Genomic DNA, 18,210 nt, shown 5'->3' with positions numbered 1-18,210 from the left:
AAACTTTTTTATTCTGCAGTTTCAGAATGTTTGATATAATGTAAATTGTATGTTATAGATTAAGGACTTTAAAAAAATATTTATGAGTATACCACTTAACCTAAAATTAAATCCAACATATCCCCAAATTTGGAATTTTTATGATTCTTGCTATTAAGCTAGATCTTTTGAGGATTTTTATAATAGCTTACCTATTAGTTTGAATAACTTTTTCTCTAACTGTAAAGTTTTATTCCTTCTTTTTAGATAGTCATGCAGTTTGGAAGGGAAGAAAACTAGATAGAAGACTAGATTGGAAAGGGGAGGGAAAAATATCTGGAGGGTACCCTTTGAATTTTTTAGCATCATCAAAATAAGAAAAATTTTTAGCTAAGGAAAATTTTATATTTCTCTTTTTGTCTTAGATGGGACCCACAATTCTTCTGATCTTTGGAGTTCATCAAATGGGATGAGCCAGCCTGGTTTTGGTGGAATTCTGGGGACCTCCACTTCCCACATGTCTCAATCCAGTAGTTATGGCAGCCTTCATTCACATGACCGCTTGGTAGGCTGTAACACATGACTAGGGTGTAGCAGCACTTTGTCCGCACTTGTGTTTCTTATTGGATTACAAGTGTAAGATTTGGTTCTGCCAAAACTTCTGAAGTTTGAAATATGTCTAAGCTTACTGCATTAAGCATGACACTTTAGCTGCTAACTTGTGATGTTCTTTTTGACCTGTTACAGTAGTTGTCCAGTTATATGTGCATATTATTAAGAAAATGTATTTAATACAGTATGTCTCTTTCCCCCTTTCTCTAGAGTTATCCTCCACACTCAGTTTCACCAACAGACATAAACACGAGTCTTCCACCAATGTCCAGCTTCCATCGTGGCAGTACCAGCAGTTCACCTTACGTTGCTGCTTCACACACTCCTCCAATCAATGGATCAGATAGCATTCTAGGTGAGCTTTTTCAAGTTGGCAAAACTCCCTAGTTATGGGAATTTCAGTCAACCCCATACCTTTTAATATATTTTTAGTATTGAATTTAAAAATAAAAGAAAGGAAGAAAAGAAATATTTTCATTTTTCTTAGTGTAGAAACATCTTTAGCTACTAAGTACAACACATGCAGAGTATTTGCTGGTTTATTATGACAGTTGTGAGATAACAATAGAGAGCACCCTGGAAATAATGGCAGAGTGCTAAAAAAGCATCCCAGCTTGCTAAAATTCTTGATTTGTCTTTCTACTTGAAATATTCAGGAACCAGAGGGAATGCTGCTGGAAGTTCACAGACAGGTGATGCACTTGGAAAGGCTTTGGCATCTGTGAGTATCGATTTTATATATTGTACTAAATGAATATTATACTGATGAAATATAGTGATTATATTTTGTGGGTAGTATGTGTCATAGTTAAAGGATATAGTTATAACAGGATCAACTTCATTACTCATTTAGCACTATCCTCAGTTTGTATCAATTCATGATGCCCTTAAAATAACTTTTGAGAACATTCCCACAAGATCTATTCTTCTGACTTTAATTTAAATATATGTCTTTGTTTTAGTGAAATAGATGTAGGCATAAGGAAGAGAAATTTGTAAAGCACAAATTTCTGAGATTAATATTTAAAGCTATGTATTAGTTTCAAATACTTAGTGATTTGCCCATTAACATAAGTCAAGTGGAACCAAGAAAAACAACTCAGTTATTTCCTGATCCAGAGAAGGAAGTGCTTTTATAAGGAATTTTTCCTAGACAGAAAGTATTTTACATATTTTTTAAAAGGAAAAAATAATCATGTGCAAATGATTCATTAAAAAAAATAGGAAATGAGAGCCTTCCCTACAAAAAGCCAGATTCATTGAAGAATTTGTGCTAAAATTAATAAAACTGATTTGGAGGAATTTCATAGTATTTTCTTGAGCATCTTGTTTATATCACATCAAGACATTAATGGCAAAGCAATGATTTGCTTTAATAAAAGCAATGATTATGTTTTAATATGTGATCCGTAAAACATTAAAACTGAAATCCCTTCTTTTGGAATTTTTTGGGGAGGACATTTACCAGCAGTTCACAAAGATTACAAATCTAATTATTTAAAAGAGGCTCCACTTCTTTATACCTTCTGAAGTTTTTCCTTAGGGTTTTTCTTTTTTTTCTCCTGAATAACATGTCTCTCAGAATTCTCACAGACTTGTCTTACATTTTCTATGAAGTGCAGTTAACTTTGTCAAATACATTTGCTGCTGTTCATGGGGAGGGCAAACCACATAATGTGAGAGTAATTAATAGGAAGCAACTATTGAACCTTTAAGGAAGTAAACCTCTTTGATTTTGGTTTCTGTAAATGAACCTTTCTTTGCAGCCAAGTAGAAGTTTCTTGAGAAATGAAGCCAACTCAAACTTATATATCACATAATGGAGCCTGCACAAAACAGAACTCAGTAAATGTTTATTGAATTCAGTCTTTTCATCATATGACAAAAATAATGCTGATAACATAACCCACAAAAATAGCAGCTATAATTTGAATGGTTACTAGGTGCTAGGCACTATACTAAGCATTTACATGACTTTTTTCATTTAATCCTAAAGAAAACCTTGTGAGGTTGGCATTATTTTCCCCATATTACAGATGAGGAACTAAGGTTTAAAAGGTTAAGTGACTTGAGCTCAGAAAGATTAAGTCTCTTGCCCTAGGATCACCAAGGTAGGTATGGTGAAGTCCATATATATTAGATGAGAACCCTGAACTGATGAGCTTTACTACTTTGTACTTCCAGAAAGAGCAATGGTGCAGTGAGTTGTTTTACAGATTGGTGAGGATTAAACAAAGGCAGTTGTCTACGTAATTGCCACCTGGTGAAAATACCTACTTAGGAAGAAAATTATTCTATAACTAGAGGCCTGGTGCACAGATTTTTGCACTGGTGGGGTCCCTCAGCCTGACCTGTGGGGATCGGGCCGAAACCAACTCTCCAACATCCCCCGAGGGGTCCCAGATTGCAAGAGGGTGCAGGCCAGGCAGAGGGGCCCCACCGGTGCACGATCGGGGCCAGGGAGGAACCACAGGAGGGCTCCAGGGCGCGTCCGGCCCGTCTCACCCAGTCCAGATCCGACAGACCCCAGCAGCAAGCTAACCTACTGGTCGGAGCTTCTGCCCCCTGGTGGTCAGTGTGTGTCATAGCGAACGGTCGGACACTTAGCATATTAGGCTTTTACTATATAGGACTAGAGGCCCGGTGCATGAAATTCATGCACGGGTAGGGTCTCTAGGCCTGGCCGGCAATCAGGGCTGATCAGGGCCTTCCAGCTGCCAGCTGGGGCCTCTCTTCCCCGGCTGCCGGCCGCTGGCTGGGGCCTGCCTTTGCTCCATGCCGCCCCCTGGTGATCAGTGCACATCATAGCAAGCGATTGAACTCCTGGTCTCCCTGTCGAACTCCCGAGGGGATACTTTGCATAGTAGGCTTTTATATATATAGATATTAAGTCCGAGGGCCTCTCAGGTATTTGATTGGCCTGCCGTATTCCTTGTGCTGATTCTGAAAGAATCCAGTAGGATATATTGCACATGTAGGAGGATAAATAATATTCGAGCCTTTAATACTAGGAACTTTTAAAAATATAACCTGCATTTCAGGGGCTTTTTTCTCAAAAGTCTGTTTATTATATTAAAAGAAAATTTATGGGAAGCAATCTTGGCATTCAGGTAGGCAAGAATTAGTGATGTCCTTCAAGCTCCTTTTTAGTTACCTTTCAAGTCCTTGACTATTTTCCCATATTTATGACCAACATATGAGCCAATCAGTTGGCATTTAGAAAAGTAAATCCAAAATCAGTGTTAGTGGAAGCTAGGGAAGAATGTTTAATCTAGTTAGTGGGTGGGCTTTGGTTGTCATGGAAACTCAATTCTGTCATCCTATGTTGTTACTAGGCAGGAGCAGCCAGGTCATTCCATAAATCATTTCTGTCATAGCTGATGGTGATGCATTCCATCTGCTCCATCACTGCATGCCATAGTCTGCACACTTCAAATCCCTTCCTTCAATCCATCTGCTGCCCCCTCCCCACTGGACACCTCCCCCAAATACATTCTTTCTCTAACAGACTCACATTCACTTTAGTGCTCTCAGAATGTACTGAAAAGCAAATATATTACATTGGACATAGGAAGGATTAGAAGAGATGAGGAGAAGGAATTTTATGAGGATTACATTTAAGAGTCTGGCATATCAGAATTTTATGTTTGATATTATAGATCTTTGAAAGTGGTGACCATGAGTATTTTGAAATGTTAAGTTCTTTATAATGTGACATTTTTAACATAGCATCTAGTTTTAGATGGAGAAGCACCATCCTATTATCATTGGAAGATATTTCTAGCACCCCAGTTGTCTGTTATATGTCTTAGAAGGTCTTTCATGTGTAAAACATCAGAGGGTACAACCTTTGTTCTTCAGTTTAGGTATTAAAGAGCACATAAAATACTGTGTGATTAAACATGTAAAGCCAGATAATACATTTGCAAAGGTTCCTTTATTTTAGGTTTAAGCCTGGATAATTATGGTCTTAATCTCAGGATAGCTAAAAAGAGAATTGTGCATGAAAGTATTTACACAAAGTTCCCAAAGCCCTGTGGATTATGCATTAGTTTAGATTATAAACTAGGGTAGATAGAAGGAAAGGAAAATCTGGGCATTCGTGCCGTTTCTAATGCATTTCCCTGAACATTTGCCAGACAATAACCCTTTAAGATTGTGCCCATGGAGAGTTATATAGAGGAAGAAACATCTGGTTTATTTCAGTGCTTAATACCATATCAAAACACTTGGTCTTTAATTTAGAGGAGATCAAACAAGAGAACTGTTTAACTTTGTTGATTATATCAGACTTCTTTGTGATAATTTATGTTTCGATTTCTACCTCAGAGCAAAGAAGAGAGAGAGAGTTTTAATCTGGATAGTTAAATGGTCAGTAGTCTTTGACAAAAGAAAAGAAAATTCAGGGAAGTTGATGTTTAAAAGTAATTCATGAAATAAGTGTCTTTGTTCCTTAGACTCAATAACATTAGCATAATAAAGATTAACTGAAATGTGCACTGTAGTGTTTAAAAAATTGGGCTCACAGTTCCAAGGTTGAGCTTGGGAGCTCCCTATTGTTTCTTTTTTGTCTGAGGCCCTTTTCATTACCCTCTGGCTTATTGGCACCCTGCTGATTGGAATAGACCATGACTGATAGGAGGAGGAGCCTTATTTGTTGCAGTAAAATGAGGCATATTACCTCTTAAGCCTGGCAGAAGGTATTGGGAGTTATTCATCATTGGTCATTTAACAGTACTGAGGACCATGGCTGCATGCGGAATGAGCCTTACTTTGTGTTTATGCTGTAGATTCTAAATCACTCCCGTTCCCATTTTTAAATGACTGACTTTTTTCTTTTTTTTTTTCTTTCAAACATCACCGTAGGAGTTCTTTAAGGTCAAAAAGTAATGTATTCCTGATTTAGAATGCTCTCTGATAAATAAGACCTTATGTTTAGAATTTCTTAAAGGAACACAACAATTTCTATATAGAATAAGTATAATTTGTATGTTATTTGGTAATAGAATAATCATGCAGAGGTGAAGTTTAACTAAATGACCTGTGATCTAAAAGTCTGTATTATTTTGCCTTTTTAACATTGTGTTGCTCCTCCTCTCCCCACATACACATTCTTTTTATGAAAGCAACAGGGACAAAAAGCCTGTAGTTCAGGAAAAGTATTAATTAACAATACTATCTGTTATCACTTTAGTTTAGGGCAGAGTAGAACCAGGGAATGTGATGGGTGAGTAGAGAAAATGGTTTTTATTGTACAAATGGAGAAGTTGCTTTTGAAAAAACACACTAAAAGTTATATATATATTTTTTTACTTGATACGTTTTTGGTACTTCTGTTTTCACAGTGAGTTTAAAAAGCTTATACCTATTTTATATACAGCATTCGAGCATTTTGCTAAGTCATTGCAAGGTAGTGATAAGTACCTCTAAAGTAGAACTTCTTCCTTCTTTGAGATAAAGAAATTGTCACCAGCCCTGGCCAGGTTGTTTAGTTGGTTGGAGTGTCATCCCATACACCAAAAAAGGTTGCGGGTTTGATTTTCCCGGTCAGGGCACATACCTAGGTTGTGGGTTTGATCCCTGGTCAGGGTGCACAGGAGGCAACCGATCAATGTTTCTCTCTCACATAGATGTTTTTCCCTCTCTCAAATCAGTTTTTTTTTTTTAAAGAAAAAGTTGTCACTAGTCCTTTGCATGATTAGGGATTATGTAACACTAATGGCAGAGTTATCAGGGAGAATAAATATTGATAGTTTAGTTACACTCTCAAAAGCTTATACTTGCCTAACAGTGTGGTATGAACAGCTGAGCACATTAATTCTCAGAAATAGTGGAACCTCACTATATTGTTCTCAAAGCTTCACCATAAAACTGATTTGTAAGTGAATTCATCTTTATAACAAGATCTTTTTCACCCTTTTGGTATTCCTGTTGCGGAACCCCATTTACATAAATACTAAGGTAAATACTACCACTTACTGAGTCCTGCTTTAAATCAAAAAGTATTATAGCAAATTTTAAGTGTTGGGCTCACAGTATTAATCTGTCAAGTATTAAAAAAAAATTGAACACCTACTTGTACATGAGAGTGACAAACAGTAATGGATTTAATGTTGAATCTGCCTTCAAATAATTTACATTCAAGAAGAGAAGATAACATAGGCATACAAAAAAATAATGATAGTGTATCACATAGTGTGAAGTAAAAAACCAAAGAAAAGTACAGGTTATTCTAAGAGTACAAAGGAGTGACATTTGAGCTGTACTGTGATGTGGTATAGAATTTCATCTGGGAGAAGTAAAGAACAGGAGCTTTGAAAGGATAAGCTATGTTCAGAAAATGAAAATAAAATTACTTTGTTTGGATAATAGGGTACATAATATTTTATGTAGGTAAAAGTGTAGAAAGATAAGTTTGTGACCAGATTATAAAAGATATCAAATCTCATTCTGTTTTATTTAGGCAACAGGAAGCACTGCATGGCATTTGACTGTTCAAAACTGGTGAGGACAATAGCTCAGGCAATTATGTATGGAATGAAAGAAGCAAAGAGTAACGGGGCTATAAAGACTTAAATAGTTTAGCCACAAGTTCTAGTAAAGGTCTGAGGAAGTGTCATGGCACTGAGAATGATGTGTGCCTATTCCAGAAACTAGAGAATTGTGGGTATTGCAATCTATGGTGGGAAGTGTGGAGGGACCTGGGGAAAGGAGGAGAGAAAGTGGTTCTCATCACCATGAGAAGGGTGGTGCTAACTGAGACAGAGAAAACAGAAGAGTAGACAGGGGAAGGGTAGGAAGCTTGGGGCAGTGATGAAAGTTTGGGTTTGGACATACTGAGCTTGAGATGGAAGAAGAATAGGTCCATATGGAGAAGTCCAGCAATCAGTCTGAGGATAGAGATGTCAACTTAGGAGTCATTCACAGGGAGGTCATAGTTGGTACTTTGTGAAGAATGGTTTTACCAAGAGTTAGCACAGATAAATAGAAAAAAAAACCTGAGACTAGGGCTCCGGGGAGATCTCCATTAAGGGACCTGGAAGAGTAAAAGAGGGGTGGTCTAGGTAAATAATCCAAGGATTTTTTAAAAATTCTCAAATAGTAACTTCTTGAAAGGATGATATCATTCATTCTTTCAACAAATATGTACAATTTACCAGCACTGTTGTAGAGTATGAAACTACTGCACATTCTGTATAATTCAGATTTTTGTCTGAATAAGACCAAGTCCTTGCTTTTCTGCAGCATACATTTTACTAGGGAAAAGGGTAAGAGACTGATAATTAGCAAGTAAACAAACTTGGACAATTAGGAATTAATGTAAGCAGTATGAAGAAAACAAAAGCAGGAGGGTATAACAGAGAGGGAATGCTATTTCTCCAATGCTTTCATGATGTTGATCCTTACAGACAAGGAAATTTAAAAAATCAGTCATTTGGTCTAGTTTATGATGAAGTTCTGCATGGAACTGAAACTTTTCTCCTCATCCACCCACCATCAATGTTACCAACCTTTTCCTTCCTTGCCAATATTCTCTTTTTTTTTCTTTTTTTTAAATTGATTTTAGAGGGGAAGGTAGGGAGACAGGGGGAGGAGAGACATCAATGTGAGATAGACATCAATTGGTTGCCTTCCATATGTGCCCTGACTGGGAATCAAACCTTCGACCTTCCAGTGCACAGGAACGACACTCCAACCAACACCGCCAGGGCTCTCCCTTACCAATATATAGTCAAGGCATATTCCATAAAACTTAGCATAAGTTGTTCAGAAAAGGTATAATTATTTGAATCTTAAACATGAGAAATAGTAATTTATAAAAGTAAAAGGGTATGTGGAGATATGTTTGTGTTGAAGTTTGATGAGCTTAATCTAATTTACTTACATGGTTGAAATAAATTTCTATGTTTATGCAGGCCACTGGGAACCAAAATTTGACTGTTAGCTAATTTTCCCATGTGCCCTGAATTTTTTAAAAGGTAACAACTGTAATACCAGCAATATTGATCTTATAACATACTGTCTCCCTATTACTAAGTCTTCCCATAAAGTCTTCTGAAGACTTCTTGATAGCTTTGCTTTTTCCAAAAGGCTTTCTAACTTAAATATACAACTTCTAGGTCTGCTATTTAGAGAGAATTTGTGTTTAAATGCATTTACAATTACAATTTAGTAACATCATACAAATTGAAGTATTTTATTTGAGGTAGATATATCCATTTCTATGCAAAGGAACATAGACTTTCTGGCCTCTTGCAATTTAATTAGTGCTGTCTTATTTTTTAAAAATGAAATGTTTGATGATTATGATTTGTGGAATTTTGCTTTACATGAGACTGTCCCAACATCTGACTTTTTCAGCATATTACACTGTCTTTAAAACCAATTCTGAGACTCCTTATATAACATAATTTGGGCCCCTTTAAATGCATTAGAGCTCTAAGCTTATTCAGAGCAAGGTTATTTCTGTTGGATGACTCTCTGCACCCACTATTCATTTTCCTTTTTAAAATATTTGACCATAATATGTTCACATAAGTTGACTTGTCTGCCTTAAGTTAAATGCTAAAATGTGAAGATGATTTATTATGACCATTATAAGAATAGGATTACTTTAGAGAAGACATTTTGGGGACCCTTAGTGCCTAGATTAAGGAGACTTTTTAAATATTTAATGGTTAATTTAGGTCAACTTGAATGAATTTCTGTCACTTTTTAAAATATACATTTTATTGATTTTTTTACAGAGAGGAAGGGAGAGGGATAGAGAGCTAGAAACATAAATGAGAGAGAAAATTGATCAGCTGCCTCCTGTACACCCCCTACTGAGGATGTGCCCGCAACTGAGGTACATGCCCTTGACCAGAATCAAACCCAGGACCCTTCAGTCCGCAGCCCGACACTCTATCCACTGAGCCAAACCGGTTAGGGCTCTGTCACTTTTTTTTTTGAGCAGTAATGAAATATAAAGTATTGCAAAAAAAAAAAAGAAATATAAAGTATTGCAACAGCCCTGGCCAGGTGGCTCAGTTGGTTGGAGCACCACCCCATACTCAGGGGGTCCTGGGTTCCATTCCTGGTCAGGACACATGCCTAAGATTGCATGTTCAATCCCTGGTTGGGATGTGTACCAGAGGTAACCGATCAATGTTTCTCTCACATTATCTCTCTCTTCCTTCCTCTCGCTTTAAAAATCAATGAAAAAACAAAATATTGCAAAAAAACTTTTAGTTGAAATGCCAAAATATCTGCATCCAGATTTGTTATCTTCTTTAAAGTAAACCTGTTAGGGGGTAAAGTCCACAGATCATTTGGGGAACATTTTTTTAAGGACTTTCATGGTTTTTTCACTTTCCTCCACAGTGACAAAATATCTTTTGAGAGCAAGTTTGATTTTTTTATAGTACTCACATATCACTTGGAGCTAAATTTGGCAGAAATGTAGTTGATCAAATTGAGAGCTTCTTTGAGAAATAAAGGGTAACTTTTGAAAAATGATTTTCTTTGGCTTTTAAAATTTTTTTTAAACTCTTCAAAAGGTAAGTTAATAGTTTCCTGAAATAATTATTTTTAATGGATATCACTTATTTATATGGTATATTCTAAAAACATTGTTTATCAAACTTGTTATTTTATAGTCACTTCTCTTTTTGTTTTAAAATGAGGAATATAAATTATTTTCAACTAGGATAACAAAGAAATAGAGATGAAAACTGGATCCCCTGTAGGGGGCATGCAGGAGGCAGCTGATCAATGATTCTCTCTCATCATTGATGTTTTTATCTCTCTCTCCCTTCCTCTCTGAGATGAGTAAAAATATATATATTTTTAATTATATTTTACTGCTTTTTAAAGAGAGAAAGGGAGAGGGATAGAGATGTAGAAACACCGATGAGAGAGAAACATCGATCAGCTGCCTCCTGCATACCTCCTACTGGGGATGTGCTCGCAACCAAGGTACATGCCCTTGACCGGAATCTAACCTGGGACCTTTCAGTCCGCAGGCCGATGCTCTATCCACTGATCCAAACCGGTTAGGGCAGTAAAAATATATTTAAAAATAAATAAATAAATCCATACAAATAGATTTATATTTTTGCTGTTGTCACATATTTCTATGTGTATGTCTTTTGTTTTCTGGTTAGATTTATTCTCCTGACCATACCAGCAGTAGTTTTCCATCAAATCCATCAACACCAGTTGGATCACCCTCACCTCTCACAGGTAGGCTTTTGTTTTATCTAACTACTTAATAACATGTAGGAGCTACTTGGAAATATTTTTAATTAATTTTTTAGTAAAATTTTATGAAAAAAATAGATTTTGAGAAAGTATGTAAACAGAGAACTTTCCTCTTGGGTTCATTTTTTGAGACTATTGAAATATTTGCTACTCTTGAATTTTTCATATCTTCTCTCATTCTTAAAATAATTTGTAATCTCTAAGGATAATTGTTTTAACAAGATAAAAATAAGGCTAGGCAATTGGATGAAGGCAAAATATGGAGAAGGAAATAAATCAAAAGTTTTCATAAGATAGCATAGAAAATAAACAAAGTAATCTATTTAGAAGTACATGTAACTTCTTTCTTCCTTGTTTGCTCCATTTCCCTGTACCATGTGTGCTACTCAAAAAATGAATTCGACTCAAAAAATGAATAATTGTTTTTGCTAGATAATTTGTCTTTATTTTTAGGTTCAATAAGTTATTATTTCATATATACGTAAATAAATTCCTGGGGAAAATGTTGGATTATTTTTGCTAAGGAAAAGAACTCTGTGAATGTAGATACATATTGTTAGTGGAGTTAAATAAGTGGCTCAGATTTGCTGTATGTGTTTCTTTTTTTCACATTAGCTTTAACAAGTTTCAGATATATCCTTCCTACAGTATAAATTTGTTGCGATACAAATGTTATTGTAAATAGGAATTTTTAGGTTTATTAGGAATAAATAAAATTATAGGAAAATGCTTAATATCTGTTAAGCTATAATTTAAAAACTTAAGTTTTATTTTCTACCAGTATTTGGAGAAAAACTATGCTGAAAAAGAAAGGTATTAGTTCTGAGGAAAGCTATTAGGCTAGTCAGGCAAATGGGTAAAAATTGCCATATTCCTCCAACAGTTAACCTCAGAAATGATTCTCTCTTCCTGTTCAAGCCATTAGTTAAGTTCGTGTGGTTTTGTTGTTGTTGTTAAGCCTTTTTTGCATTGTGCAGGATTTCTGAAAATCAGGGCTGTGGTGTATCCAGGCCCTGGCTATCACCTGTGCTGTGTGTGTTAGCCAGTGACTCTCCTCCGAGCATTCCGATGTGGAGATGATGAACTGCTGGCAGCTGCTTTCAGCTATTAGCAGGTTCTGCCACTTTCTCAGACACCATGGCTTCAGCTGTCTAGTAAAAGTTGAACAGCTGTTCCCCACATAGACTGGACTATGAAAGACCCATTGATTTAAAGTTGTTGTTTAACAGAGAGCTGAAATTACCGGAAGAATGATGTAACTTTAACCCTAATCACCCACTTGGCAGAGTTTTACTGAAATTATCAGTATCATTTTTGCCAGAGCCTGTTTCACTTTCTCATCTGAGGTGCTACGTTAGCTCTTACTATATGTTTCCACTGCCCCTGCTCCACTGCCCAGTAAGATAGCTATAAAAGTGTCCTTTGCTTTTCATTAACACTGGATAGGAAAGCAGGCAACAGAGGAGCTCAGCATCTATGAAGTGACATCAGCAAAGTGGAAAATCAGAGACTTAGACATTTTTCAAAAAAACGACAGACCAAAGTCGAATCTCACATTTCTCCCTCCACCTTTAGTTGATGTTTAATGGGTGGAGTCCTCTTTTCCCCTTAATTCAGCTGATTAATGAAAAATCTGTGGACTGTTGAATTGTGTAATGAAGCTGTTAATAGGCTTTTAAATTAGTATTCTAATCAAAGAAAAATACTTTTGAAAGGGCAAACCGACAACTGATTTTATGCAGGTGTATCTCCCATCTCCTGTGTCTAGTGATTCCTTTTTATCACCACACACACACACACACACACACACACACACACACACACATACACATCTTCTAAACAAAAAGAGGACTCTGGCAGCAAGATAGAAGAGAAGAGTGACTGTATCTATTACAGTTGTCATTTGGGAAGACATTAGTATTTGAGTTAAGTGATTGTGTTTACTAAGGGAACTTGGAAAGCAGACAAGCAAAACCATATTTTGACTTTCTTTATCTGCTTCTTGAATATAAGTGAATAAAAGTTTAATAATTTCAGTACTCAATGGCAATCTTCAGAACATTCACAATGAAAATAAAGAGAGGAACAGAGGAAAGAAAGGATTCCTCAGTTTTGGTTAGTTTAATCAATAAGATATTTATCTAAAGTAGGGTGCTCAAGATAAACTTCATGAAGAGAGTAGTATTTTAAAAGGAGGTGAATAGAAGTATCTGGTTATAAAGGGAAAAGCATAACAAAGATGCAGATGTAAGAAACTGTGTGACCTGTTCCTCCAGAGCCATTGAGATGACTGATTATGAACTCTTCATGTGTGGATGTGTGAAGAACTAAGATGGAAAGGCTGGCTGGGGCCAGATTGTGGAACACACAGCACTCAATGCTGCCTTGAGGATTATCCAACCTTTCCCAAGCATAGGGGAATCTCATGAATGTTTGAGTTTAGGGTGCAATTACAAAGGAAAACAACTAACAAAACAAGAAAATGCATGGTAAATGGTCTTAAGATTTTCTCTCAGCCACACAAAATGTTAGTATCAATTCTTTAAATTTATTAACCAATTTTATTAGGCAAAGTACTTGCTAAGTCCCACTCAGACGAAGAACAGATCAGAAACATTGAGTGAATTTTAGATTTAGTGATCAAAGACAGTCTTCCCTGATTTTCTAGCTGAATAATTTGATGCTGTTGTCCTGGTCACCTAGCTAGCTTGTTTTCTGGAAGTGGTCAATAAATTTTAATATCAAGTAGATTTATTATAACCTTGAATAAAAGCTAGTTCTTTGGGGTGCTCACTAAAAAGCCCAGGGCAGTTACAGAAATTAACTATATTAATAGTTGAAAGCTTATGCCTATCTAATAAAAGGAAGTAGGAGCCCAAAACTTCTATAAGGGTATTATGCTAAGTGAAATAAGTCAGACAGAGGAAGATAAATACCATATGATTTCATTTATAAGTGGAATCTAAAAAAACAAAAATAAAATAAACACTGATACAGAGAACATATTGATGGTTGCCAGATTGGGGGAAGTGGGCAAAAAGGGTGAAGGGATCAAGATGTGCAAATTGCCAGGTATAAAAACAGTCATGGGTATGTAAAGTACAGCATAGGGAATATAGTCAATAATATTATAATAGCTACTAGAGGCCCAGTGCACGAATTTGTGCATGGGTGGGGTCCGGCCGCCCGGCCCCAGTCAGGCCAGATCAGGGCCAGGCCTGTTGGGAGGAGGAGACGGCGAGAGGTTGGCCGGCAGGCCCGCCCTGATCGGGGCCCAATCAGGGCTGGGCTGGCTGGGGGGAGGGGCCATGGGCGATTGGCTGGTGGGCCGTGCCCCCAGTTGGGGTGGGGGGGCTAGCCGGGGGAGGGGCCATGGGATGTTGGCCAGCCAGCCCCACCCTCGATTGGTGGGGGGGGGCTGACCGGGGGCGGAGCTGGTTGTGGGGCGGGGCCGGTATGGGGAGGGGCCGCAGGCAGTTGGCTGGCTGGCCCTGCCCCTGATCTGGGTGGTGGGGGCCCATTGGGGGTGAGGCCGGCCAGGGGGAGGGGCTGCAGGAGGTTGGTTTGGTTTGCTGGCCGCAGTGGGCGTCATAGCGACCAGTCATTCCGGTCGTTATGGTGTTCCGGTCGCTGGCTTTTTATATATATAGATATATGATGTCAGATGGGTACTAGACTTATCAGGGTGATCATTTCTTAAGTTATATAAATGTCTAATCACTATGTGTATACCTACAACTAATAATATTGTATGTCAACAGTAATTGAAAAATAAAAAATAATTTTTTAAAAACCTCTATATATGTTACCACCAGATAACAGGTGACAGTGAAGGAAAGGGGGCAACATCCTAGTCTCTAGGACAGCGGTCGCCGACCAGTAACCGTGGACCACTGGTGGTCTGTGAAGTCCGGAAGGTTGGCAACCGCTGCTCTAGGAAACCCCTGAGGTTTTCAGCCTTTGCACTTTTTTTTTCATATTTGTGCAGTGATGCTATAGTTGATGATTACAAGCTAAAGATGCCAACATATTCTAAATTTAATCTATGTATTTTATTCACACACTAGTTTAAAAATAAAAAAAAGATGTCCAGAGTCAGCGGTATGCTAGCTAGCATTATGGTTTGTTCCCAGAATTTGAATTCCATTCACAGCCCTAAAGGTTTCATCCTTAGTTTAATAAGCCATCAATGAGCCAAAGTTGTAAAAGTCTATGTGTCTTTTTTCTTCACTGATTACACAATAGATCTACCATCAGGAAGAAATAATAATAATGTCCCATAGTCAAAAAACCTCTAGGCTCATGAAATGAGAGCTTTCATATCTTTGATTGGCCTTGTAAGACAGATTAAAAACAAAACAAAAAGCAATGTGTGCATATGTCATAGTCAGGGATTATAAAATTAATTAATAGTACAGATCAGCAAGAATGAAGGTCCACTAATTCCCGTATCCACTAAACTTTCATGCCCCCCTTTGAGTTTTGCCAGCCATAGGATTGACTTCTACTGAACTAACTCTAACTCTCCAGCCATCCCCTTTATTACCAATAGCATGAAGTTTTAAAATGACCAAGTGGGTTCAAGGAGCTCTGACCAAGAAATTTAACTTGGCATTTTTATGGAGTTCAGAAAGATAATAGTGATTTTATTATGTATTTTGTTTTAACCAGATATATCACAGTAGACAGCCCTATCTTTAATAAAAACAAAATAGGTTTGAATAGATGTGTACTTTTCTCATTTAACAAATTACAGTTTGGAGATAGACCTTAGCATAGTTTTTTCCTATAACGATTAAAAAAATAACGAATGTTGGTGATTTCTTTCCTGAGTAAATTTAGTGCACACATCTTACTGTTCAACACTAACCTAGTGATGAAACAGAAAAATTGCATGTTTTGCAAAACAGATGTGTTCTAACAATTCTGAGGTGTTTAAACATAAAACTTGAATTAATATTCCACACAAATTAAGAAATGTGATGATCAGGCTCCTGTCACAGGCTGATCACCCAAGGGGGTTGGGAAAGATGGAGCAATATGATTGAAAATAAAATACTATAAACATTAAGGGAAACTATTTTTATAAATAATTTAGGGTTCTTTTTTAAAATAGATTATGATTAACCTCTTATTTACATAAAAATTCATAATTCTCCACCAGTGCTTTGAAACTAAGGCACTTAATCAGTAATAAAGTTTTGGTTGCTTGTTTTTATATGAATTGTTCATATAATCAGTTACTGGGTTTACTGGTTGCTAAATTCTACTTGTTAATTATAAAATTAGTCTATAAGCTTCTGTTTTAATGAGCAATTTTATTTATTTTTTAAATATATTTTTATTGATTTCAGAGAGGAAGGAAGAGGGAGCAAGAGATAGAAACATCAGTGATGCGAGAGAATCATTGATCGGCTGCCTCCTGCATGCCCCCCACTGGGGATCAACCCCGCAACCCGGGCATGTGCCCTTGGCTGGAATCGAACCTGGGGCCCTTTAGTCTGCAGGCTGACGCTCTATCCACTGAGCAAACTGGCTAGGGCAATGAGCAATTTTAAATTGACCTTATTTGTGTAGTTGGATTATGATTACATTTGTATGTCTAGCAGGAAGCAATTATTAGTCCTCAAAATAATTTGTAATTTGCTTACAAGTAAAGAAACAACAATGGTTATCTGATGAAGTATATAAAACATACACTTTTTCTTACAATTTTAGAATTTATAATTTGTCTGTATGATCACAACAGTACACATATAATTAGTTATTAAGAATGTATGTATCCAACTTTTCAACTTGCAAAGCATATGTGATCAATGATAATGCAATTACTAGGTTATTCAGCTAAGGTGAAATATACCGATGTTTTTAGTTTCCTAAATGTGGCAAATTAACCTGCAACATTACAGACTCCAGTAGAACATAGTTTAAAATTAAGTTAGCAGTAAATGAGATAAATTAAGCAAACCTTAACTTTGCCAACTTCAGATTTCTTATGTAATTTGGGTTGTCACTAAAGCTTTTATTAAGAACCAATCCTATATAATAAAGAGGTAATATGCAAATTAACCCCCACACCCTCACAAGATGGCTGCCTACAACCAGGCCGGCAGGGGGTTAGTGAGGGACGACCAAACGACTGAACAGCGGCTGCATGGGCGACCAGGCTGGCAGGGGGGTTAGTGAGGGACTACCAAACGACTGAACAGCGGCTGCATGGGGCGACCAGGCTGGCAGGGGGGTTAGTGAGGGACTACCAAACGACTGAACAGCGGCTGCATGGGGCAACCAGGCCAGCAAGGGGGCCATGAGGGGTGACCAGGCCAGCAGGGGGGCAGTTGGGGACAACCAGGCCGGCAGGGGGGGAAGTAGGGGACAACCAGGCCAGCGCGGGGGGGGGGGCAGGTGGGGCCAACCAGGCCGGCGGGGTGGGCAGTTAGGGGCTATCAGGCTGGCATGCAGAGGCAGTGAGGGGCGATCAGGCCAGCAGGTGTGGCAGTTAGGGGCAACCAGGCAAGCAGGCAGGTGAGCGATTAAGAGCCAGCAGTCCAGGATTGTGAGATGGATCCCAAATTGGAGAGGGTGCAGGCTGGGCTGAGGGCATCCCCCTCCCCCGTGCACGAATTTCATGCACCAGGCCTCTAGTAATATATATTTAATAGAATGGTCTGTTGTTTTATATAAATAACTTATTTTCAAATGCACAATCATGAAATAGTTAAGATTTTTGATCAGTTGTTCTTTTTCCTTTTAAAGTTGTTTGGTAAGACCATTAAAACTGTATTCTCGCCCTAGCCAGTTTGGCTCAGTGGATAGAGCATTGGCCTGAGGACTGAAAGGTCTCAGGTTCCATTCCGGTCAAGGGCACATGCCTGGGTTGTGGGCTCGATCCCCGGTGGGGGACTTGCAGGAGGCAGCAGATCCATGACTCTCTCTCATCATGGATGTTTCTATCTCTCTCTCTCTCCCTCTTCCTTCCTCTCTGAAATCAATAAAAATATATATTTTTTAAAAAAACTGTATTCTCCCCAACCTATGGATAAATTACTAGCTTTATTTTTTTCTTAAATTTTTTTTTCTTTTTATTCCTTCTACTCAAAACTTACATCCTTTCTTATTTCCTGTCTTCAGTTTTTATTATATTGGTACTTTTCTAAAGTTGAAGAATAAACAAAATTTAAGGAAAATTTTATAATATTTCCAAATTAAATAATGTGCTTTTGGTATAAATCGTGTTGGGAAAGTTTTTAATGGATAATCCTAAATGCATTTGCAGTCATTTGAAATTGGTGCATTTGTGCATTACTACGTTTTTTCCCTTTGACTAAATGGCAACAAAGTTAAAAATGACGCCTTTTGAGAAAAAAAATATTTGGG

General features: G+C 37.5%; 1 protein-coding gene across 5 annotated transcripts in view; it reads left to right on the top strand.

Annotated features, from left to right (window-relative positions):
- The window catches only part of TCF12 (transcription factor 12), a 349,904-nt gene that overhangs the window by 305,249 nt on the left and 26,445 nt on the right, over positions 1 to 18,210 (top strand). For all 5 annotated transcript variants that reach the window (XM_023751610.1, XM_023751612.1, XM_023751611.1 and 2 more), the window contains 4 exons: positions 405 to 544; positions 802 to 946; positions 1,248 to 1,312; positions 10,737 to 10,815. In XM_023751610.1, the coding sequence (XP_023607378.1) occupies positions 405 to 544; positions 802 to 946; positions 1,248 to 1,312; positions 10,737 to 10,815 (429 nt within the window). The remainder of the gene's footprint in view (positions 1 to 404; positions 545 to 801; positions 947 to 1,247; positions 1,313 to 10,736; positions 10,816 to 18,210) is intronic.

Source organism: Myotis lucifugus, unplaced genomic scaffold, assembly GCF_000147115.1.
Source record: "Myotis lucifugus unplaced genomic scaffold, Myoluc2.0 scaffold_23, whole genome shotgun sequence".
NCBI lineage: Eukaryota > Metazoa > Chordata > Mammalia > Chiroptera > Vespertilionidae > Myotis > Myotis lucifugus.
This window is presented reverse-complemented; position numbering and strand designations above follow the sequence as displayed.